The sequence below is a fragment of the Alexandromys fortis genome, unplaced genomic scaffold (assembly GCF_014885135.2).
Source record: "Alexandromys fortis isolate MF-2015 unplaced genomic scaffold, M_Fortis_MF-2015_v1.1 scaffold_6, whole genome shotgun sequence".
In the NCBI taxonomy this organism is placed as follows: domain Eukaryota; kingdom Metazoa; phylum Chordata; class Mammalia; order Rodentia; family Cricetidae; genus Alexandromys; species Alexandromys fortis.
Genome location: NW_026067902.1, coordinates 11,315,641 through 11,341,818, shown reverse-complemented (window position 1 = coordinate 11,341,818; position 26,178 = coordinate 11,315,641). Strand labels below are relative to the sequence as shown.

The following is a 26,178-nucleotide window of genomic DNA, read 5'->3' as shown; positions in this document are numbered from 1 at the left end:
AAGGTGCAAAGATTAAAACTTTGAAAAATTTGCTTGTAAGTGCATGGGTATCCTTGGCTCAATAGTGTCTATAACATAGGTTTGCTTTGGATGTTTGATAACGTGTGTGTGTTTAAGCTGTTATTTTTTAAAAATAAAAAACTAAGTTCATGGCTACTTCAAAGCAGAATATCATCAACCCGAATCAGAGAGTATTGGCCGGCACCAGGCTTTGACCATGGGCATTGCTACAGGGACAGTCCCAGGAATTGCACTGAGGAAAGACATGAGATGCACCTGCCTCCAAGTGCCCTGCAGCCACTGTAACAAGACACAGGGGCTTCAGTTGAATACTACGCCACGCAGCACTGCAGGGGGCTTAGGAGGGCTGAGAGTAATGATCCACCTGTGCATCTGACAGGCACGCGGAGGCCACCGCCACCCTCCTTGTTGAGAATGTCCATTTGAAATATGTTCTAGGCTACGGCTCCTGTCCTATTAATTATGTTACAAACCTAAAGCTGAATAATTAATGATCGTGGGGCACTTGAAGCTCGGAAATGTCATGTAAATGTTAAGGAGTACAAATTACTCCATGTAGTAGATAGATCTGTTTTGCCTTCCACATATCCCGTGGTGGGAAGGTTCATTTCTAGGAAAACTAAAAAACTTGCTTGGGGTTTTCCTCGGACGGTTGGACTATCTTAACTTACTGCCTTAACCGCATTTTAGGAGATTTGGGTTTCTGCATCCTGCAGCGTTTGAAACATCACTGACAGCTGTGAAGATAAAGTTACCTATTTACTGCATTTTGGTAAAAGTCATGTTTGTTCATTTTCTCTAGCCGAAGGCAGTTTGGGCCCAAGGGCAAAGAAGAGGTGAGGATCATCGAGCACCAGATGCAGGCGCTCAGGCTGATGTCTCACCTGGCCACCACACTGGCCCTGACCTTCACAAGCAGGTGAGCTGGCTCTGGGAGTGCTTCTCCCCCAGGAGAAACTGTAACAGATTTGAGCAGTTAAAATGTTTCCAACTTCTGGTAAAGTTTCTAAATGGAGGATAAAGCTCTGAAGACTTGATCAAGGCATGTGTGGTGAGCGTGTGTGTCGGGGAAGAGGCGGGACGCTGAATGAAATAGCGGAAATAATGCTGTACTTGCACAAGCACGCTCCCCTTCACCGCAAGCTCTTACAAACTCTGCTTTAGATTGATTGATTTTATGTGTATGAGTGTTTTACCTGAATGTATGTATGTGCCCTGCACGTATGCCTGGTATTACATGTGTGACTGGTACCTGACAGGGACTAAGGAGGGCATCCCATACTGGAACTGGGGTTACAGATGTTCTGAACTGTCATGTGGGTATGGAACCAAACCTGGGTCCCCCAAAAGAGCAGCAAGTGCTCTGAACTGCCCAGCCATCTCTCCAGTGGTCACCAAAGGCTTTAATAGTTCGATGCCTTCAGATGCTCTGTCTCCCAGCACTCAGGCAGGACCTGGGCTGTGTGTTCTGTGTCGTTGTTACCCCTAACATCCTAAAGACAAGGAACTTGAAGGTTTGTCTAAGATGACAAGGACCCAGAAGGATGTGGACAGGGAAAAGAACATCAAACTTTACATCTTTCTCCTGTGTTTTTTTTTCTCTAGCATGCTAATTCTGTTTCTCAGTGGGGTTGCTGCAGTGGGTACCTTACAGCCTCTCACTTGTTGGAAATTTTACACACTGATGAGTGTGTGCTGGGTTTTATAGGACGATGAGCATCAGAGAAACTTTGCTCTGTCTTCTGTACTGCTGACCTGTGGGGTGCCACAGTCCTTGGGCCTGTGGAGGAGGGGGCCTTCTCATAACATGAGGCAGGGAATGGAAGTCCAGGACTCCAGAGAGTACCAAGGATGAATTCTGTGGCAGGCAAAACAAGCTACCTGAGAAAAAAATATACATCACTCACATCCAACATCTGATACTTAAAATTTTCTGAATTTTTTCTTCCCGTACTGGGGCATCCTGCTACTCTGTTGCTGTGATAATTACTAACCAAAAGCAAACTGGGGGAGAAAGGGTCTCTTTGGCTCACACTTCTCTAGACAAATCCATCACTGAGGGGAGTCAGGGCAGCAGCTAGAGAGGGACACTGCTGACTGGCTTGCTCCCCAAGGCTTGCTCAGCTGCCTTTCTCATACAAGCCTGGACCACCTGCCAGGAGTGGCACCACCCACAGTGGGCTGGGCCCTCCCATATCAACCATCTTTCAAAAAAAAAAATGGCCACAGACTTGCTTACAGGCTAGTTTGATGAAGGTACGCCCTCTTCTCAGCTGACTCGATTTTACATCATGTTGACAAAAACTAACACAGGATTAGGCTGCTGCCCGTGCTGGGTGCACGGGATTAGACCTTAGGCTGCTGCACATGCTAAGCTAGTGTTATACCACTAAACTACTAGCTCAGCTCTAGCTCTGAATAATTTTGAGACTCAGTTTGGATAGAGTAAAATGCTCAAATTGCCATGTATCATTTAGTGAGTCTAAGCAAATATGAACAGCTGTGTAACAAACATCCCTACTGAGTATGAACCATTTTTATCACCCTGGGAAGCTTCCTGGATCCCTTGAAGTTGAACCGCATGTCACCACCGTGGCTGAGAAAACACACATTCTGATTTCTATTCCTGTTGCTTAGTTTTGTTTGCTCCAGCTGAGAGAGGCCCCTGTTCTAGCTTTGGGTTTCAAGGTGAGAAATGACAAGGGATTGCTGCTAATTGATGCCAAATCACAGAGCCATTCTTGTGTGACGTGTGGTGCTGTATTGTTGAACACATCACCAATCCAATTGCTCCACGGCCTTCTAAATTCCTAACTATATATTGCCTGTTTGTCATGTGTATGAGGAGGTCAGAGGTCAGCATCAGAGGCCTCGCTCCCTTCAGCTTCTACGAAAGTAGCCAGTCCAGTTCACTGTGGCGTGGCCAAAATTGTGCTGGCTTCTCCCCTCCTCCTCCTCCTCCTCTCTTCATTTTCCTTCTCCATACAGGTTATCAAACTGTGGGATCTGAGTTCCAGCTTTGATGGAGGTGTGCTGCTGCCAGCTGGCCTCACGATTTAGGGGCTGGGTACCTTGAGGCTTGATTGGTGAAATGCTCAGAGCTTTGGGTTCTCCTCAAACAGTGGGATGGGCCAGGTTTTTAGGTATCCAAGCTGGGTGTTAGTAAGCAGCAAAAACACTCTGCAGCCGGGTCTGCTGGCCCCGCCTGTCCCCCTGTGTCTTGTAATAAGTCTTGAGTGGTCAGAAAGGCACGACAGAGGTGAGGTGGCATGGGCTTTTCTGGGGTTACGTAACTCGATCCCACCATTTGCTATGTGTGTGGCTTGGAATTCTGTCTCAACTCCGCATACAAAATAGTAATAATAAAACCCGACTTAGGGGCCTTTTGTAAAGATCAAATGAGTGAGGATTTGGATGTGCTCAGAGGAAAATGCTGAATGCTCAATCGTGTGGGTTGTTGTGGCCATTACCCGCAAGATTCCCCAAACATTGTCCTTTTTAATCTGAGCGTTCATGTTTATGTCAGCATTAGTCACGGCTATGGAGTCAACCTTATTGTACATGAACTGAGGGATGGAGAAAATGCGGTACATAGTCCCCAGACCTCTGTTCCCCACCCTGCCAATCCCACCTCCTGACGGTCTGTTCTCCTTCCCCTGTTACCCCAGCTGACCTCTTCAGTCCCACACTCTTGCCATCCACCTCCAACCCGGACCTCTTCACAGACCTCACCAGCAGCCTCTTGCCTGTGATGAAGTCTGAGCGCTCACTGGTGGCTCTCCTCGCGTGGGCTGTACTGCTGGACTCCAAGCTCAGTCCCTGAGCTATTGGTCCTCCCATCGGGTCCCTCCTATAGGTGCACTCCATGTCCCTGCAGCACCTGTCCCTCACACTCTTGCTTTCCTGTACTCGGACAGTCACCTTCTTAGACAAAGCTCTTCCAAGTGACTCTGAGAATAAGGAGTGGCCTAGTCCACTATATCATCACACCAGCGTTGTTGGTTGAGGACTTGACTCCTGTGAGCATAGCAGTTGTGGGTCCTATCTCACAGTGCCTGACTCTTCATAGGTTAATTCAACAAAGGAGTGAAATGACCTCGTTCAATGACATCATATTTGACTGAGGAGGTGGTTAGTTTTGCATTTAAACCATTCTGCTAGTGTATGGAGCAGGGATTCCATGTTGTGAAATTGCTGGCCAGGGAAGCTGGTGACTGATAGCTCCCTTTGGAACCATCTAGAGAGATTTGCTGTAGAAAGAAAATCTCCTAGTTTAGAAAGAAACTAGCAACTTTTAAATAATGCTATTTGCAGTGCACCAGCTCAAAAGACTGTTGGGATCTGCCTCTTATTTACTCCTGAACTGAATGGGCATCTCAAGCAGCCCAGGCTTGGGTCCAGACCAGGGACGAAGGGAAGGGTGTAGAAATGCTAATATCTCTGTCTTTCAGCTGGATTCAATCATTTAGAGAATTTTTTTCCACTCAGCACCTGTGAGGATAAATTTCAGATAAATACTAGTGCATATTCAAGTGTGTGTAGTGTAGCAAGCCCTTAGGATGTAGTTGGCCACACTGGCACTAGTTCTGTAGGCAGAGGTTGCTTGTTTGTTTTCCCGCAGCCCAGACCCGAAATGATCACACAGAACTGTATTAAAACATTCCTTGGCCAATAGCTTAAGCATATTTCTAGCCAGTTCTTACATCTTAAATTAGCACATTTCTATTATTCTATACTTTACCACAAGGCTTGTGGCTTTCTGGCAAGGTTCTGGCAGGCGGGCAGGTGTCTGGAGGCTATGTGGCATCTCCTCTGCTCCATTACTCTCCTCCCTACATCTCTGTTCTGATTTCCTGCCTGTCTTTACTCTGTTAAGGCATTGGCCAAAAGTAGCTCCTTTATTAACCAATGGCAATAAAGCATATTTACAGCATACAGAGGGGGAATCCCACATCAATGTACGGGCTCATCCAACATCTCAAGACAGCTCATCAGAGCAGAGGTGTGTGTGTGTTCAAATGCATAGGCCAGAGGAGCACATCGGGTGTCTTCTTCCATCTCTGTCCACTTTATTTACTTGAAACAAAGTCTCCCAGTGAATGGGAAGCTCGCTATTTGGGCTAGGCAGGCTGGCCTGCAAGCCCTGGGGACCTGCTTGCTTCTGCTATACCAGTCATTTCATGGCTACATACATGAGAGAAAAGAAGTCATGTGCCTCCTTTGAGATGTCAACACACATTTTCATAGTCATTTTGTCTCTAATGGTTCCAGACAGGAAGTAACTGAAATGCTCCCTGACAAGCAAATACACAGCTGAAGTGTAGTCTCTGCACTACACAGAATGGGATAGTGATTGGCAGGAGAAAGTAACAGTGCCTGGCATGTGCTTGTAACCAGGATGAGTCTCAAAATAACACTAATGGAAACAAGGAAGGCACAATTCATACTGTACAGTCTAGTGTAAGTCTATAGTGAGTGGCAGAGAGCATGTCCTTGGTGACCTTGGGATGTGACTGGAGGGAGGGATAGACTGCAGAAGCATGTGGGGTAATTTTGGGGTGCTGTTGAAACTGTTTTGTGGACTGATCGTCTCACAAGAATGTGTAGCCATCAAATCTGTATGCTTTGAATGAATCCTAAATTATTCCTCAATAATGGTGATAAGGAAAAACTTTAAGATGGAACTAATAATGAAAATTATGACGTGTAGAAAAGAAGCTATTCCTTTCTGCATAAGCTATATTTCTATCCCTCCTTCTTCACTGATAAACATATTTGTGGCACAATGGACAGTAAAATGACATGGAAACGCACTGTGAGGGCAAACATTCCTGCATCGCCTACACATGACACACATGAGGGAAGCAGATAGCTAGAATGCATCACTGAAATAATGTAGTGTGTGCCAGTTAATGACCCAGCTTAGCCTGTCTTCTGGGGACCCTGTGATGACAATGTGGAGGGGCCCAGATCACAGTGGGTGGTCACCCCTTAGCATGTAGTCCAGTGTCATATAGGAAAGCTGGCTGACAGACGGTTTTTCTGCTCTGGGTTCCTGCTAAGAATTCCTGCTCTGACTCACTTGGTCATGGACTGTTATCTGGAAGTGTGAGCCAAATAAACCCTTTCATCCCCAAGTTACCTTCGGTCATGGTGTTTATCTCGCAAACCAGTATGTGTTTAAAAGTTAACTGTAGCTCTCTGGTTTCTCTTCAGAGCATATAAATAGTTTTCCTTTTATAAGTTAATGGTGGGATACAATGGGTGGAATTAAATAAGACAGGAATAGGGGAAATTGAACCAAAAATGTAGGAGTAAACAGCAAATAGTTTCAGAGTAAAAGTTTTAAACTCATTTTGTTGAGAGTTCCAAAATGGCTACCTAAACAAGACCCAAACGATGCTAACAGCAGTCAACATCCTGAAGCGGACAGGGGAAATATCACAGGATGCCACGTGAGCACTCTTCAGTGTACTAGTCTGGAAATTTCCAGTAAGATTTAAATCCTGACAAGACGGTTCCTCACTTAGCATGTTGGCAACCTTGACTTTAATGCTCTTATCTAGGACCTTTTCTGGGCCCTAGAGTTTGGCTGACTATAGAGTTTAGGAAAATATTTACACCAAACCTTAGTTTATGCGATAATATGTTCAACGAAACTGAACATGAGGCCACACTAAAGGTAGTCCAAGAAGAGAGAAAAGGAAGACCTGTTCCTCTTCAGCTATGGCATTTGGAAATACAGAAAGAAAATAAGAACTGAGGAGGTGAAAGGGCATACAAGGGGCACCAAGAAACATGACATCATACAGAAGTCATAGCCACAGATGGCTGAAAAATAAAGGAAACCGGCAGAAGCATTTTGAAGAGGGATGAGCTTCCGGCTACTGCTGTAGCTACAGCGGTTCTCATCTCTGGGAGTCCATTCCAGTACCCAGTGGATGCCTAGAGCCATGGATGCTATCAAACTCTACACACTTAGAGTAGATTTATATAATTTATAAAATTAGGCAATGTAAGAAGCTAGCGATAGTAACTAATAACAAAATAGTATAATTACAACTATGTATTGTGAATTTGCTCTGTGGATGTGATCCATCTCTCTTTCAAAATGTCTGATCTGAACAAAATGGGTCTCGTTGGCTTAAAATCAGGGAACTGGCAAGTCTGCCTTTCTTTGGAAGGCTCTAAGGAACATTCATATCCTTGACCTTTTAAAAAACTTCTCGGGCCTGCCTCATGGCTTGTCTTGCCCTCTTCTTCCATCTGCAAAGTCAGCAGTTTCCTAGTGCTGTGTCACCTCTATTCTTCCCTCCTCTTCTCTGTCCCTTCCCTCTCATGCATACACTTGTGTTCCCTTTGGCCCAGTTGTATCCCCTAGGACCCTAATTTAACTACACCTTGCCAGCCCCTCTTGTCATATGAGGTGGCACACGCACAGGTTCCAGAGGTAGGAACATGCCCTTCTTTGGGCCTGTTATTCTACTTACTATACAATCTGTCACAGAATTTCCGGTAGAGGGGGACTTTAAAAAAAAAAAAACGACAAATTCACAAGGTGTGCAAAACTTTTTGTATAGTAGGTAGAAGAAACTAATGTCGAACACGACCCTATATGTAGACTGGGAGGAAGCAAGAGAAGCATGGACCAGAGGCAGAGGCCAGCATTACCAATGAGGCTTAGGAATTGAGTGCAGAAAGGAACTTGGGCAGAAAGTGAAGGAGAACATTTACAGGGGGGGGAGAAGGATGTGGTGCAGTGGTGGTTGCAAACTGAGAGGCAGTGAAGGGGATCTTGGGGCTCACACATGCTTCTCCCACATGGCTTTGACACGCTGCTGTGCCCACCACACATCTCTACTTTGTCTCGCAGGCATGCAGCTTTTGTCCTGGACGAAAACATCTTCCAGGGGAGGGAACTCAGCAGCAGTCGCTCGCTGCAGGCTCTGGTGGCCGGCCTGAAAGCCTACAGTACCTGGGAGAGCATCAGCTGCCTACAGGACTGTCGCGAGTGCAGCGGAGGCATGGTGAGTCCCGAAGCTGAGCAGGCCTGTGGGCGCCACGGTCACCAGATCTGCAGGACTCTGCAGAGTACAGCATGTAGGGGGGGGGGGACAAAATGTGTCAGGCAAAACAAGTCTTTGAATCTAAAGGAAAGTGTCACTGTCCCCAGACTCTGGGAACTTAATATTAGCTGTGACCTGTGCTTGTCCTCTTGTATGGTGTGGCAAGAACTGGTGTGGACCTTGTTGGTAAAATGCTTGGCACGCGGTGGCTGGCCATGAAGATCACTGGTGAATGTCACTGCACTTGAAGGTTGCGGTGGACGGGTCGGAAATGGGCACCAACACTGCAGATGCTCAACGCTCTGCTCCGTTAGTCCCATGGGGAGAACACAGGAACTGACTCCAAGAAGGAAGAATGGCAACTGCTGACACTGGAGTACACTTGTACCAGGTCCTCCAAGGTGGCCAGGGCAGTGGCTCGTTATGGCCTCCCTGATGGGCCTGACAAGTTAGAAGGCCGGTTCCCACTAGAAGCCAGGGGAGGTGGTTGTCCCTCCAGATAGGAGGATGGCAGCAGCTGGGAACTGAACTGCGGGATTCTAGAGTGAGGCCGGGTGAGCAGGTGGCAGGTGAGATCTGCAGGGATCCCTCAGGCAGGGGTTGCTCACAAGGGGGTGATCAGGACACAGATAGAATTCTGCACTGGCTTAGACAGTGTCCTTCTGAGAGATGCCTAAACCCAAGGTCTACTCACCCACCTGCGATCGTCTGGTCACCATCTAGTCCCCCTCCCTCCCCCCGCCCCGCTCATTCTCTACCGTGGTTTGAATGTGATTTTTGTTTCCACTAAAGCTTGTGCTGGGCCTTGGCTCCCTGACGGATTGCTATGGAGTGACAGGCTGTTAGGAACACTTGGGATCATGAAGGTTCTCATAAGTAAATGAATATTTTTTCTTGACAGATGGAATGATTAGTTCTTCTAGAAGATGGGAGGGAGGTACAGATGGAAGTTATGAGCTCCACATCACGGCTTGGTCTTTCTGGTTACTGACCTCCATTCTGAAGCTTTCTGGAGGAGATATCTCATGAAGACAAAACGTGTCTTCAATGACCAGAAAATTTCATGGAATTTAGGATATCTGTGTCAGGAACCAGAGTCAAAGACCAAATATTAGAACAAAGGGTCTTCCCAGCACTCTACTATTTGGGAAATCACAAAGGTTTTAGGAGACCTGTGCCATGATGTGGGGGTAGAGAACCAACATATACATGCCTTATTACACAGGAGCTCTGGGCCTGGACCAACTAAAATTATATTTCTTATTGTATCAGAGGCATTGGCCACCCACCCACAGGATGAAGGTGGGGTGTGGTATAACTGAGGACACCAGATTAGTTATGAGTCTGAATGAGGGGACAGAGGAGGAAAGAATTGATGAGAGGAAACTGGAATTAGGCTGGAGAAAAGGACCAATGGGTCCCGGGCATTGTTGTCTTTGGGAGCTCTCCAGAGCATCACACACAGCACACTGTGTCCACAGAGGCATGTGGCCGGGAATGCAGTGACCAGAAGTGTCCGCTGGTCTCTCTGGCCGCTCCTTTGTGGAGGAGAGCACTAGACAGTGAGAGCTGGGGACAAGCTCTTCATCAGCTCCCTCTAGCCTGAGGCCGGCAAGGGTGTGCAGCATGCAGAATGCACTAAAGACTAAGCAGTGGCCAACTGATAGACGGGTGGACAGACAGACTGATGGACAGAGGGGAGTAAGTGATGAAAGGAGAGAGTGGATGTCCTGTGTACCCGTTCTTCTCCTTAGTAGGGCTTGAGATTAATCCAGAAACCTTGCCTCCTCCCATCATTTTGTGCATTGTTGTTATTTTACTTCAGATACTTAAACATTTTGGAGTGTGTGTTCATGGGTTGTGTGTGTGTGCATGTGTGTGCACAGAGAGACAAGCGGTTGATGCTGCTCTCTTTCTCAGTCTCTACCCTCGCCTTTTGTCCACTAGTTAAATTTATGTCTGGACAGTGTTGTTTATGGCTGTGAGGCCTTGGCTGCTCACTCCCACCCTTGCCATCCTTCATCTCCCTGCCTCGGCTGTTCATGCCTCCTCTTCCCCACAAGTCCCTTTCCTGCAGGTAGATCTTTCTGTTTTGTGACCCACTGACCTTCACCAAGGCCACCTGTATAGTTGTGATTGTAGAACTATCCTTTGGAATCTTGTGGGTCCACAACGGTTTCTCCTTCCCCAACATCCATCCATAGCCCATAGTTCCCCAGGGACAGGTAGGGCCCTTTGAGTCCCTCTCCATCCATGGACGACTGTCGAAGAGTCCAGTTGTGTGCAGGCCCAGGGTAGGTGATTTCAGCTGCTGTGGGCTCATGAATTCTGTGCCACACTCAGAAAATAGTGAGTTTTTTTTTCAGCCCTTCTCTCTATCATTTGGTTCTTATAATCTTTTTTTTTAACCACGTTTCCTGGATATTTCCTGAGTCTGAATAAATGATATAAATATCTTGTTTAGGGCTGAGCTCATCAATCATGGCTAGAGCAACCATGAGTCTCTCTGTTCACTGCAAAGAGAAGCTTCTCTGCTGCAGGCTTAGAGTAGCATATATCTATGGGTATAAACATAAATATTTAGAAAGCAGTATTATGTGATGTCAAATTATGAAAATAACAGTAGTGAGTCTTTCCCCCAACCCCAGGGCCTATGACATCCCGAGCCATGAATTTTTGAACAGGTTTATAGTATACTGTACCAGGCATGAACTCTCTTCTGTGGCCTTAAATCTATTCAGGGCTCTGCCATTTACCCACCACAATAGCCATGGCACTATTGTACCAGGGATTGCACTTTGCCTGGCAGGTTAGTATGATGGACTGAAGGATTCCCATCCGTGTAGGGCTGTCTGTCACTTTTCTCCTCTAGCATCTTGCATAGCCCCTCCCCGCAGGCAGCAGGCAGGCTAGTCAGCAGAAAGGGAACTTCTCTCCTTCCTGCTACCAGGGTGTGATCGCTGACTTAGCTAGACAGGCTGGCCAGCCAGCTCCGAGATTCATCTCTCCAGTGCTGAGATTAGAGGTGCCCCACACAGCTCTCTGCACGGGGGAGGGGGCTCTGGACTTGGCCTCTCAGGCTTGTCCTGCAGACACTTTACTGACTGGGGCATCGTTACTTTTTAGGGCGCAAACAGCAGTTCTTGGCTTCGGTTAGTCGGCCGCTCACTGTGGGGAATGACAAATCTGATGTCATGACTAGCATGAGAGCGGAAAACGTGAGGAGAAGGAGGGAAAGCCATACAATGTGCCAAGATTTGAACCTATCTGCTACTAATCTTTGTTGTTGTTGTTGTTTGTTTGTTTGTTTGTTTTGTTTTGTTTTGTTTTTCGAGACACGGTTTCTCTGTGGTTTTTTTGGAGCCTGTCCTGGAACTAGCTCTTGTAGACCAGGCTGGTCTCGAACTCACAGAGATCCGCCTGCCTCTGCCTCCCGAGTGCTGGGATTAAAGGCGTGCACCACCACCACCCAGCTCTGGTACTAATCTTTGCCTCGTCCCTCACCCACGAGCAGTTCTTCTAACCTGTGGATGCCACCCCCCACCCCCTTTCCTACTTGTCACCTAGTATGAGTGTCACCTACGGAGGGCAGCTTATTTCCTCAGTGAAGCCATTGTATCGCCACAAGTATTAGGTTACCTTCCCTAATAACAAGAGCAATACACACCCACTGTAGAAGTTTTTGAAAATATAGAAAAACACAGAGAAGAAAGTAAGTGTTCTCTCCACCTATGCTTCCAAGCTGTGACTGGTTTCTGAGCCTCATTATTTGTTTGCACTGTGTGTGTTTAGGGTTTTATGTCCGCTCCTCTCGTCCATGAGTGGGCAGGGACGTTGCTTCTGATCTCACTTGTGCAGTAGTTTCCATGACTGGTATCATCCATGATGTAGGTGTAACATAATTCAACTAGCCAACCTTCAGGTATGTAAAAATTGTCATGATCATAAAAATATTCTAGCACCTAACTTTGGTGGTGATTTTTTTGAAGGCAAAACATCCAATTTTTATTACTTTAGATACAACGGTTTGATTTTCTCAGTTCATCTGTGCTTCAATATAGTAGATTTTCAGTGACTTGTGATGGTTACAAAATGTCAGGCACATTTTGGGAGCATTGATATTTGTCATAATTAAAGCAACATTTCAAACAATGAATCAATAGCTACCAAAAAAGAAAATGGTTATTCTAAACAGTGTCAACTTCCTTATTCCAGACTCCTTTGAGAAAGGAGAAGAGGGGAGGGGTGGGGAGGGAAGGGAAGGGAAGGGGAAGAAGAGAAAAGAGAGAGGATTAATCAGTTCTGTGGTGTATATGTGTCTCATTTACCACCTCAGATGGTGGTGGTGATTTTTGTGCATATTCTATGTCCTTGGGATCCTGTATTTAAACAAAACCGACACCGTGAACAAAGGGTGTGCTTATTTCTGCTCCCACCTGCAGTCAAACACTGTGTGTCTAGATCAGTGACTTTCAAGTTCTCTCGGGCGTGACCCCAAATAAAAGGTACGTTTTCATTAAAATCCAAAAATTACACACACACACACACGTAATAATACTGATTTTCCTATCCTGATGTGCTCTAGTAATTTCTTTTTGTTTTGAGAAGAGCAGGTCACCATGCATTCCCTTGACTCAGGACCTGCTGGTGTGTCACAGCTTGCCATGTGTAAAACACAGTCAGCCTCACCCATCAACCCTAGACTCTTAGTCTAGGCAGGTGGGGCCTTGCCACAGGGTGTGACCCCTAAGCTACAATTTTGGGGGATACATAGTCTAGCCCTGGCAGTGGGATACCTTCTTCGACTAGACGGTTTCTACTTTTAACTGTTGGTATTTAAGATTTTGTTTTTTTAAAGGTGAGGAAGAATGAACGCCCCTAATTATCTCCTGAGAACCAACATAATATAGTAACCATTTTTTTTCCCTACCTGCCAGCCTGAGAGTTTCCCCATCTCAGTACAGCTGCTCTTGAATATCCCCGTAAGAGTCTTGAGTTCCTGAGACTTCTTTAGTCTACAAATGGATATCTCCATAGCACGCAATGGCTGACTTTAATATCATAACTACTCTGTGTTGGGAAATGTGGAGATCTTCGGTGGTTGTTTTTATAGTGGTTTGTCAGTTCTTGCCTTTGTGCGGGGGGGGGGAGGCTACATCTTGGAAAAATAATATTTTGCTGCTTAAAGAATCTTCTCAGGTCTTAGAGATGTAGCTCAGAGATAGAACACTTGGCCTCCAATCGCAAGGCCCCGAGTTCAAGCCCTAGGACTGCCAGACAAACCACACAGCAAGACTCTTCTCAGTGATGTTGACAAATGCAAGATGGGAGAAGAAGGGAGACTCTCAAGTGAAGCCATTTCTAATTCTTTGCTTCCAGGCTCTCATTTCTCTGATGAGTTTTGCCCTTGTAGCATTGCTGGTCCTTTTTTGAGTGCAAAGCCCAGGATGCATGGTTTTCATACAAAGAAAGAAAAAGTTTCCCTGGTCGATTGATTATAAAGTGACCCTTGCCATTTGGAATTGTCATAGTTCAAGTTCATGTGAACACATCACACCTCATGACTAAGGATGAGTAGGAGGTAGGGGTATACACTCTCTCTGTTAGGCACTAACCCTAGGGCACATACCCTTGTTTAGAGGTGGTGGGAAGCAGGTTCTGGGCTCTGTGTGTGGCATTGGGAGGCTTAGAGACTTTGACACCAGTATTATTAAGGAATTTCTAGCTGTGTTTGAGTAACAGGCAACAGATTTACCTTATGACCTAAATGGCAACAAAAGGCAAGCAATAAGACAGGGTAAGATGGTTCTGAAATTTTTCCTGCCTCGGAAAATTGTCTGTCCGTTACTCTAGGCATTAGCCAAAGTTGGTTGCTTCAACATTGCATATGAGACTTCGAGTGATTGCTTAAGTAGCCAGTTGTCTCTGTCAGCTACTGTACATTTTTAGAAGCTGCTTGATTGCACTTCCTGCCTTCTCAAGCAATATTATCTCCCTTCTCAGTCCTTCAGTGGGGTTGAAGATCAGATAGACAGAGTTACCTTCCTTGTATGATCTAGCCAAGCCATTTCTAATACAAAACTTAGACTTCTTAGGATAAAATGATTATTAAATCACTTAGCATATGCTCCTTGCTTGATATTGTTTATGCTGGCTGTAATTCTAATTTTTATACTTGGTATCTGTTCTTAGTGTATATAGTTTTGTATTGGGTTTGGAACTCTCTTATTTAGACAAAAGGGGGAGGTGATGGGGAACCTTCTTCAGCCAATGGCCTTTAAGAGGCTGGACCATGTTGGGGCATGATTTAGGGTACCAAAAAGCTGTGGCCCTGCCCTGCTCAGCCTCTTCTTCCCGAGAGCCACACCTGGATGTTGGACCTCATTCTTATTTCCTCACTGTGATCCATGAATTCCCTTTTAATAAAGAAAAATCTTAAAACACTCCATCTGGAGTTATCCTGGGATTATTTGACTCATGTCCCCCCACCTTTGATGCATTCTGCATCACATCTAGGCTGTATTTACAGAGAGGAAACCGAGGTAGCTTCTAGTGAACTCCGTGTTGAAGACATGGAGCTGAAGGCCTAAGGAGACCAAGGCATGTGAGCTCACAGGACCGATTAACAGACCAAGCGATAACTCACATCTACAGTGGCTTCCTGTAAGGAGTGGCCAGCACCTCTTAGTGCCTGCGTGTGTGTTACTAAAATTTATCCCCTGGATATGCACCCCATCTACCACTCCTTCTAGGGAGCCAACCAATGTAGGATTTTACCACAGTTTGCCCTGGGGACCAGTGAATTTATTGGGATTACTCATAGAATACAAGTGCATGGTTACTAACAAGAGCATGACTAACTTCAAAACAGCTGAAAAGAAAAGTCTTCGCCCAGTATGGATGATGGAGCCATAAATGAAGAGCTCCACCTATATGTTCTAGTCTAGACCCCAGGCCATAGCCAATAAGGACAAAATTGCATGCAGATGACTGGGAGATGTTGCTGAGCTACCTGGTGAGGGTCTAATGGCCTTTCCCACCCCCCTTCTCTGGGGAATGGTAGCAGTCCACAGACCTGATGGCGAAGGGCTCTCTCTCAGCTGACTTCTGACCTCTGGAAGATGGCGGCAGTATGGCTCAGAGGGTAGCTCCTTATGCATGTGAGGGCGTGCCTCAAAGCTGAGCAAGCAGTCTCTCAGAAGTATCGAGGAATGGTGCTCAGTGCTCACTCTGGTCTGGGAGGATTGTTTTCACCATTTTTACAAAAAAATATTCCATATGAAAGGATTGCGTGTAAAATTGACAGCAGATTTCTCACAGCAAGGCAAGTCAGAGGATGTAAAATAGTATTTGGGGGGGGGGAATTCATTGTTTATTAGGTATAGGATATGCAAAACACAGAGCTCTAAAGGTAGTTGCTGGTACTTACTGACCAACAATATAAATATATTCGACATGATTAAATGCTACATTTAAGGAGGACATGACAGTAAACTTCACCTTGTGTGTACTTTACTACAATGAAAATAGAGAAAAATCATTTGATACAATGTCCCTACCCCAACCAAATACAACCATTGTGGGGGTGGGTGCTCTCACAGTAAAGTTTCTCAAGATGTTCACTGTTTTCTTTTTAAAGTTATGATTGGGACATAAAGCAACCTAAACTTATGCATCCAGCAAAACTATGTTTCAAAAACAGAGGTATAATAAAGATACATCATGCAATTGCAAAAGTTCAAAGAATTAGCCATCAATAGACTATTGCTATAGGAAATATTAAGAGGAATTCTTTGGGTAAAATGAAAAGGATCCCAGCCTAAAAGTATAAAATTAGCAAGTGCATGGATCAACAAATAAGGTGTTTTTTCAGCATTTAGGGTTGCACAGACACACACCAGAAATTTGGAAACAGAGTTCCACTGTGTAGCCCAGACTGGTCTCTTGCTCCCCTGAGTATTGGGATTACCAGTCTGCACTACTCTGCCCAGTTTAAATATCTTTAATGAGCACATTACTTAAACAAAAGTGATAACCTTTTAGCCTGAGGTCAAGATGGAAGTGCAGTGCTTCAACCCTGTGGCTTTGGGCTGGAATCAAGTGTGATGAAATACGTACAAAGGCCACAGGCAAAGAGCCCTGCTATTGCAAGGCTCTCAGGCCACACACAGGGCCGTGCAACAGCGCTCGAAAGTCTACTGGGAACAGTTAAAGGTAAACTCAGGCTGAGCTTGTTTGGGATGTTTAGGACCAGGAGTGTTTCAAGTTTGGGGATTTTCTGGATCTTGGAATATTTTCAGACTTTCCTGCATTGAAATGCTGAAAGCACTTTGAAATCTGAAGTCTCTTCCAGATTTTAGAGCATTTGGGATTTCCGAGTGTTATACTATAAGCACTGAGATCTCTGCCAGAAAAATACAACAAGATGTATAACTAGCATGTGGTTAAAATGGAATTTGAACAGTACCAAAGTAATCAGAAAGAAGGCGGGGAAGCAGTGAGAATATGGAGCCAAAGATGTTAAATAGCTTGTTCTTTAAGCACTAAATGGGGCCCCAGCCTGTCTTAGAAGCAAAGCCCCTCTTTTATGTCCCTGGTTCATATGCAAATTGGGTTGTGCTGGCTCACCTTCCACTCAGTAAAGAATGTGGGTGCCAAGGAGAAGTAAGGACTCACAGAATAGCTGAGTCCTCCCCAGTGGGTGAGCAGTTTGAATCTGATCTGTGACTTGGCAGTTGTGTGAACTTGGGCAGGCCCCTCACCTGCCTGAGCCTGTTTCCCGGAGTCCGTAGGAAGTCTGAAGTCAGTGGAAGTCCACCTGCTGGGCTGCATCTTCTTTTTCTAGTAGCCCCTTTGAGACAGCTCCCCGATGTTTCCTTCAGAGGGAGGTAAGATGGGACGTGGTTAAATTCATCACCCCAGTCCTCTCCTGTGAGAGGGCGGGGCAAAGTCAAGCCAGCTTTTGGTGTGCTGCACTTCAGCCTCATATCTTAGTATGGAAGGGAGGAACCAAGCTGGCCTCGTTCAGATGTGATGAGACCCTTGGCCTGGCCTTATGGGTAGCTGGCCATTGGACGCTTTACTGCCTCTGGTTGGTCACATGGCCAGAGCTCCCACCTTGCTTCTTGTCACCCGCATTCTTTCTTTAAGGATTGATGGGGTCCATCAAGTTCTCGGGACCTGCTGCTATGAAGCAATTCTTGCACATTGCCTCTTGACGCAGTTGGAGTGCCCAGACTGAACTCTCTAAGGTCACCCAATGGAGAAATGGTCTTGGTTTTACACTTCTGTCTCTGTGAACATATGGAAGAGACATCTTGTCGTTGCAGAGGTACTACTGTGTTTGGAATCTCATGGTCAAGGCTCTGACCTTGGCTCCTCCCATTGAGGGCCTCAGTTTCTCAGCTCTTAAATCCCAGGACCTGAATAAGAATCCAGTAAATGCAGCCAGTCCTCTGCACCCACTTATCCGTCCCTGCCTCTCCCCAGCTGCAGATGGAAAGTATTCAGGAAATAACTGTGCTTGAACTAGACATGTTCAGACTCTTCTTCTTATAAGATGACTCCCTAATCAATATCATATCACAAACATTTACGTAGCATTTATATGACACTAGGTCTGAGAAGCAATCTGGAAATGATTTAATATATATATATAGGAGGCTGTGCAAAGGTTAAGTGTAAACACTATGCCATTTTATGTAAAGGATTTGAACATCCGAGATTAGGGTACCTGCATAGGTTCTGGAGCTAATCCTCCGTAGACACCGAGGGACACTGTACTTGATTCTCCTTACACTGAAGGACAACTGGACTTGATTCTTCCTCCTTTCTCATTTGTGGGATGACAAACAGATCATACTGATGAATCCCAACCTTATTCCCTTCCTTCTCCTGTTCTCCATCACAACTTACTGAACACAAGTGGGAGCCACCTGGTTGGAGTCCTCAGGATAAGGCTTTGGACTGTTGAGTCCAAGCACAAAGCCTCAGGGTCTACAGAAACAGGCCTGGAGTTCTGACTCAGCTTGGGGCCTTGCCAACTCCTTAAAAGGATAGAGCCCTTGGGTGGCAACTGTACCTGAACGCCCATAGCTACGTCTTGTTGCCACTGTCTTGGCCACAGAAGGTCCCAATCCCGTGCTCACTGTGTCCTTGACAGCAGTTTCGCCAGCAGGATTTCATGTCCCACTTCCACCCGTAGACCATGCTTATTCTGCCTCTCACTTGCTCCATTTCTCCTCTGCGTGTTCCAGAATCCCACATAGAAGAGCAGAATTGGCAAAAACGAGTAAAGAAACAATGGAACAAAACTGAGCAGGACGGTCTCTGAGGAGATGTGTGATCCAACATAATGATAAGGTTATCAGCAAACATGCCTTGACCCTGTCTTTCATGTTTCACATGGAGCTGCTGTTTGCTGTTGGGGATAAAATGCAGCTGGGTGAAGCCCGAGTGATTACATTCCGCGATTGCATAAGGCAACACTGAGCTGGTGCTTGTAAGCTAACAAACGAGAGGTGTGTGGTACACAGGCCCTGCTTATTCAGTAGACTGCACCCTAAGGCTGATTCCTCAGGGAGATTCAACACCACCTCATTTATCTGGCATCGGCCAACCTGGGAACAGATCCAAGGCCTGACATAAACAGAACAGATCTCTGGGAAGCCCAGAGATGTCTAGAAGCTCTGCTCCACTCCTGAAGGAGCCTGGCCCATCTGCTGTGAGCTATCTGTGTTGGTGCTTATACTCGGCTCCCCTCAGGTACTCAGCAGAGGGAGGATAGAGGTTCTTTGTGTGCAGGTGCCTAAGAATGCCCAGAAGTACCCACTGGTGGCTCAGAAGATTCTAAAGGACTGTATACTTTTGTTTTGTTTTGTTTTGTTTTTCAAAGCAGGGTTTAACAGCCCTAGCTGTCCTGGAACTCTTTCTGTAGACCAGGCTGGCTTTAGACTCACAGGCCTGCTTCTGCCTCCTGAATGCTGGGACTAAAGGTGTGTGCTAACGTGCTTGCCTAAGAACTATACTTTTTAAAAAATGACTTAAAAAATCTAAGAATATAGGGGGACCCCTGGCCAGCCCTGAGAAGGAGTCTAACGTCATCAGGAACAAGGAGGTCACCCTGTCACCCAGCAGTGCAGGCTCTCTGTGGGCAAACAGGCTAGCACCTGAAGGAACAATTGATTGATGATCACCCATCCTTTCGGGTCCTATAGATGTATTATCTCCTAGAACAAAGTTCTCAACCTGTGGGTCGTATCAGATATTTACATTACTATTCTAACACTAGCAAAATTACAGTTATGAAGTAGTAATAAAAAGAATTTTGTGGTTGGAGTGACCATAGCATGAGAAACTGTACTAAAGGGTCACAGAATCAGGAAGGTTGAGAATCACTGGCCTAGAGGAAAAAGATAGCATTTATTTAAACCCTCAGCTTTCACAGCAATTTGAAGGATATGTACCTTTCAAAACAGACAAGTAGGTCAGCCTGACTCAGGTCTGTGATGACAGAGACTGTTGTTTGGCTCCCTGTCCAAACTGTGGAGAAGAAACGGGGCCAAGAACAATCTTGGCTGGTGCCTGGGTCACATGTTGTGAGTGAGGCTGCTGAAGGATTCTGGCTCTGAAAGTCATGTTAGCTGGACTGCATTTGTGTGTAGGTTTAGAGCGTGCTGCAGGCTAGAGTCTGCTGCAGGTTAGAGTTTGCTGCAGGTTAGTGTCTGCTGCAGGTTAGAGTTTGCTGCAGGTTAGAGTCCACTGCAGGTTAGAGCCTGCTGCAGTTTAGTGTCTACTGTAGGTTAGTCTGCTGCAAATTAGTATCTGTTGCAGGTAAGGGTCTGTCTGCTGCAGTGTGAGGGCCTGCTGCAGGTTAGGGTGCTGGATTACAGTGGGGGTGGGAGCAGGTGGAAGAGTTCTTACTCAGTGCTCAATGCAGGAAATGTCAAAGCTTCACAGAAGGGTTTTTCTAAGGTCCAAGTGTTGATTTTGGTGTGGTCAACACTTGCAGCCTTGTCAGCCCTAGTTCGCTCTGCATTATCCGGATTCTTCTAGAATTCATCATGGTTGCTGACCAGCTCTTTGCCTTTCTCGTTTATCAGAAAACCCTTTCTGTTAAGTATTGAGATTCTCCCATAAGAATCAATTACTCTAGAGCTCTGGACTGAAACTTAGGCCTTTTTTAGACTCTTTAAGTCACTATCTGAAGATTGCTTGCAGTGATAACTGAATACAACACAGTAAGAATCACCTTGTGATCTCAATGATTTCTCAGCGTCGTTCCAAGCTCAGAGGAATCAACTCTTGCTTGCCGAAAGGAGTTTTGCTTTTGAAGTGAGATGACTAACAATATCTGCACGTGTGCATGCAGGCACAAGTACCATGTGTGCGGAGGTGAGGACGACTTTCAGGAGTCAGTTCTTGTTCCTCAGTGTCGGATGGGGATGGAACTCTTGTCACACAGTGTGCTCCAAGCTCTTATCTGCTGAGTCACCTCACTGGCCCAGAAGTTTCAACATCTGCCTGTTTTATTCTGAGCCCCTGAAACGTCAAGTACCTGGGCTGTGCCGATGGCCAAGGAGCAGAGACTGTTATCCTGTGACTTAGCCCCAGCTGGAATGGCAAGGGGTAAGACGCCACCTCTCAGATCTAATGAAAGGAGGCAGATGTTCTAAACCAGCCCCTCGCCTAGTACCAGGTGTGGTGATGCACACCTGTAATCCTGGTTCAAGAAACAGAGGCAGGCAGGAAGAGCCATGGGTCCAAGGCCAGTGGCCTGGGATGCATAGTGAAACCATGTCAAACACACACACATGGTATGGACTTTGACTTTGGTTTATTGATACAAATTTAAGGTTTTGTTAATACATACACACACACACACAGAGTTTACAAATGGCGCCTCTGTTGGTTTCTTTGGGACTGAATGGTTGTGGGACCAGGCAGGACAGAAACTTCTGTACACACACACACGCACACACACACACACACAGAGAGAGAGAGAGAGAGAGAGAGAGAGAGAGAGAGAGAACAAAGACTGGCTCTTAAGTGGGGTCAGTCTCTGAGGATGGGCTTTGCACGTGGGCAGGTGAGTTCTCAGGGAGAAGAGTGAGCTCCATGCAAGGGTAGACTTGGTGGGGAAATTTTTTAAAAAATGAGATAAATAAATACATAAGTTAGTATGTTTTTAATTTAAAAACAGATATCAGGCCTTCCAGATCCAAGGATCCTGCCCCTGATTTAGGTTTCTGCATTGTGAGTGTGTATGTTGGGAGGTTATGGAGCTTTGTTCCTTGGCTTTCTGTGTTAGTTAGTGGCCCACACTTAATTCTTATTTAGCATAGTGCATGTTTTTTTTTTTTTTTAAAAACAGGCATCTTTGTCTCTAGTGATTTTTCAGTGGGGGCGGGGGAGGGTCATCCCTGTACATGAAAGTCTCTGTGTTATCACTCTGACAGTCTTGTGCTAATGGGTCCCATCTTGTTAGGCAAATTAGAGTGTGCTGCACAGACAGTAAAACTGACCCTTGTTGCTGATAAAGGGAAGAGAAATTGCTACAGTGACACAAGGATAATTAATTTCATTGGCAACATTCCTCTGAAAGTCTCAGCCCCAGCTTCTTAGGGCCAAAAGTAAGGTGATTATAAATTTTATACAGAATGGAGAGCGTCCAGACGTACGGGTGAATAACGGATGTGGCTGGCATGTAACCTGGGCTGCCTTGCCAAATTTGGAGTCTGCTGTGCAGTTCCTTCTCCTCTTGTGAGATAACTCATAACTCTCTAAAAGGATCCACCCTATATCAGGGGGAACCAAAGGGGGTGGAGGCAGTAAGGCTTCACAGTTGACTTCAGAGGGGTGATCATTTCAGCTAAAAGCCTTCTGGGTGAAAAGTAGGAGAGACTTGTTACTGCTTACTCAAGCCAGAAGAAGAATCCATCTTAGGAAGGGAGGGAAAAAGAAAAAAGCAGAGAGAGTGAGGGGGAGGGCCAGGAGGACAGGAAGAGGGAGGGCGAAAATTCAGGTCTTAGGAGAGTTAAGAGCCAGGAGGGGTTGGGAGCCCCCACGTCCATCCCTCCAGATTCTCAGATTCACCTTAGTATCTCTCAGTATCTGCCCATTCTTGTTCTTTCCGGCATCTCTGACTTCCCTTTGGCTATGGAGGATATAGGCTGAGCTGTGTATTGCGAAACCTCAGAAGTCTGAAATGCTACAGAACAGAAAACTGTCTGAATATCAACATGATGACACAAGGTGGAAAAAGCATCTACCTCACACCCAATCTTCCTGACAAGTGCGAACTAGAAGGCAAGCCCACAGAGCACTGTGTCAAATGACCTTTAGACTGTGTGCACGGGGCACCTAGGAAGCAGACATTTGGTGCTTCGAATTGGATTCCACTCCCAGATGTCCTGACTTGATTTCTGTGTCTGTGATAAGACACTCACTAAAAACAGCCTACCTATCCCAGTTCAAGTCTCTCACTGATGGAACCAGGGCAGGAACTCTGGAAACGGAGCATCTACTACCCTCTCTACAACAGCTCCTCCGGTGTATGAAACTAACCTTTGTCACGGATACATAGACACATTGATCATGTGTTCAGCGACCACGTTAAACTGTCATGATTGTCCTAATAATTGGTTTATAGTTTTCTGGCTTTCTCTAAGATGATGATTGTATCGGCTGCGAGAAATGATAGCTTTGCTTCTTCCTTTTCAATTTTTGCTCTTACTTCTTTGTCTCTTACCATGGAAGTGGTGAGGATTTCCTGTGGTGGTAGCTGGTTAAACACCTACATTTGCATTTTGGTCTTGCACAAACTGCTCTCTTAAGGAAGGCCTGTGCTGCAGTTTGGGTATGGTGCGGTCCCCCATAGGTTCACCTGCTTTGATGCTTGCTCCCTAGTTTTGCTGCTGTGTGGGAAGATATAGAACCTTTAGGAGGTAGCAGCTTACTGCAGGACTATGTCAGTGGGCGTGACCTCTGGTGGTCCCCTTGCAGTTCTCTTTCTGCTTTCTGCGTCCAGATGCGATGTCCGGCCTGCTTCCTGCACCTGCCACTGTGTGTTTCCCACCATGATGGCTCTGTCCCTCTGGAGCTGTAAGCTGAGACAAATCCTTTCTCCCCTGAGCTTTTTATTAGGTCTTTTTATCATAGAAAATAAACTGATCTAGCCTGTCGTACTCCTGGTTTAGGAACAGATGTGTGTATATGTGGGTTTATATTATTGGTTAGTTTTAAAGTCTGGGTCTATGGAATTATCTGCATTTTTTTTGTTGTGATGATAACATCTTTTCCCCTCTGAATTCTGTGATCAAACCCTGAGCTTGTGGATGTAACACAGCTTAGCTGTCCACCTTGCGTATATGTGTACTGTTGTCTTGCTGATACAGGTTTGGGGTTTTCCATCAGCAACTGAGTAAGGCTATCTCGTGTCCTTCTTTCCTGGGAGTGCCCTTCTCTTGACTGGATATCAGAATACATATGGCTCTCAGGGATAGGGAGATGGCTAAGAGGGTAAGTGACTTTCTGGACAAGCATATGACTATGAGTCCAAATGGCTAGCACCTACATAAAAGCCAGGTAGGTATGAGGCCAACTGTTATCCCAGATCCCAAGAGGCAGACATGGGGACCCATAGACGAGCTTAATCAATGAGCTCTGGGCTCCAGTGAGAAGCCCTGTCTCCTGAGGAGGACACCTGATGTCAACTTTGGATCTCTACATGCATGCCTTCCTCACAAAAAGATGCACCAACACATGTGTTACAAAAATATTACACCCTCACTAAATGACTTCACAGTGTTGCTCTTTTTCTCCTGTTATCTCAAAAGCTTTGCGTGGAATTAGTACTGAGTGCTCTGTCCCTTGAATATCTGGGACAGGCAGCTATGGGTTGTACAGGCCTTGTGGTCCCTTGAATGTCTGGGACAGGCGGCTATGGGTTGTTCAGGCCTTGTGGTCCCTTGAATGTCTGGGACAGGCGGCTATGGGTTGTTCAGGCCTGTGGTTTCTTTCTAAACCATGTGACACTGTTGGCGTTGCCTCTTTGGTAACTATAATCTACTTATATTCTTTCTTTTTGGGTCTGGTTTGATAATTTCCACTTTTCTGTAATTTTTCCGTTTCTTCTTAGTTTTAAATTTTCCTGATAGAATGTTCATAACGCCCTGTTATCTTTTTAATTCCTGGTGTAGCTGTAATCATGGCTCCTTTGTCATTTCTACTGGCACTTATTTTCTCATTCATCTTATCTCCGAACTTACTTTATACTTATTATTTAACTCATAAGCATCTCTCTGTTCACTTTATTGCATCTGATTTTTCTGTCCTGCAGATTTTTTTATTATTGTATTTCCTTCCATCCTCTTTGAGTTTATTTTCCTACTTGTGGCATCTTTCTAAAGCTTTTTGCAATTAAGATTTTTTGTATGTGTGTGTGTATGAGCATGTCTGTGCATGCTCTTGTGTGTGTGGTGCACATGTGTACACAGGTGCACATGCATGTGGCTGCTCAAGATCGATTGCTGTCCAGTTTCCACGCTGAGGCAGGCTCTTGCTGAACCCAGAGCTCACTGTTTCAGTTAATCTGGCTAGTCAGTTTGTTTCGGGGTTTCTCATCTCTTTGGGATTCCCAGAACCCACATAAAAGCATACCAGCTCACCTATGATACAAGATTTAGATTACACCTGGATAACGGATGGGATGACAAGCTTTTATGTGGCTCTGGGCATTTGAATCCTGGTTCTCATCACTGCTAAGCCGCTTCCCCAGCCCTCTTTTGTGTCTTAAGTGTTATTGTCTTACTATCTCACTTGTTAGAAGCATTTAATGCTACAACCCTTCATCCGAAATACTGATTTGATGTTATCAATTGTGGTTTAATGAAAAAACTCTTTATTGATACTAAGTATATTTTAATTTCCAACATTTACTGACCCATATGTTTCTTGAGTGTTTTTCAATTTCCTGATGCCTGATTCTGAAAGATGGCAAGAAATGTTTACCTGTCATTAAATTTTAATTTGTGTCAAAAGCCCATCTCTGCATTTGGCATTACTTAACATAAATTCTGATGGCAGCCATACAAGGTAGCGCTAGTGGGACCCCAGCACTGTGTGTGTGACACATGGGCCACAAAGCATTTTAGTCATTTTTCCAAGGCCGTAGAGCAGCTGAGCAGACAGTTCTCATGTTCAAACCCAAGATGTTCAACTCAGGGCTAACCCCTTCACAAACAGCCATTGTCTGAGCTACTGTGCTTGTTGATATAATAATTAGTCTTTATTCATTTTTTTCCTGCTCAATTCTACCACAGTGACAGAACACAGCCAGTATAGCATAGACTTTCAAAACTTTGTCATGTCCTACGCTTCGGGTGTGTGACATCGAGTGTGGTCAGGTTCCAGATCCATCTCAAAGGCATGGATACCGTTATCTGATACAGAGTCTCCAAGGTGACCAATAGGTTAAGCGTGTTGGATAATGGCTCCTTGTAACTGTGTTGACCTCAGATTTTAATCATATTGAAATTATGTTATTAGATGACCACACAGTCATGCTTCCCTTATCTTCCTAGTGAATTTAATTCTTGACTTTTAGACAGTGACTCTATCCCTAAAAATGCCTTAAGGTTGGAATATGTTTCAGGCCCTAGAGCTGTGGTTTGCAAAGAATATCCTCCATCCACTGCTAGAGCTGCAATTAACAAAGCCCCCATCCTCTTGGGTGGGCGTGGGGTTTCTCATTCATCCCTGGCGGTCATCACTTTTCAGAAGGCTAACTATTTGGAGTTGACTTTCTAGAACCCACCAGCTGACTTCAGCACCTGCTGCCCTCTTTGAAGTCATGTCTGCCCTTTGTTTACTCTCCGAGTCCTGACGCCTGATTATTCTTTCTTGAAGTCATTTCTCAAGCTTGTTTTTGATGGTTTCTACCAAAACAGTTTTGGAAACAGTATCTGACTTGCTGCATTGGCAGAGGTGGATATCCTCTCTGGACACCAGACTTGTTTTTGTTACGTTACCATGTATTCCCAGTGACCCAGATCAAAGGGTCCTTACCTGCTCAAGCCCTCAGTAGCATTCT

The 26,178-nt window shown here is 45.5% G+C and overlaps 1 protein-coding gene across 1 annotated transcript in view; it reads left to right on the top strand.

The window, feature by feature from the left end:
- Window positions 1-26,178, top strand: part of Acoxl (acyl-CoA oxidase like) — a 258,813-nt gene that overhangs the window by 121,092 nt on the left and 111,543 nt on the right. Inside the window, exons 10-11 of the mRNA XM_050134390.1 lie at window positions 824-940; window positions 7,895-8,048. Coding sequence (XP_049990347.1) covers window positions 824-940; window positions 7,895-8,048 — 271 coding nt within the window. The remainder of the gene's footprint in view (window positions 1-823; window positions 941-7,894; window positions 8,049-26,178) is intronic.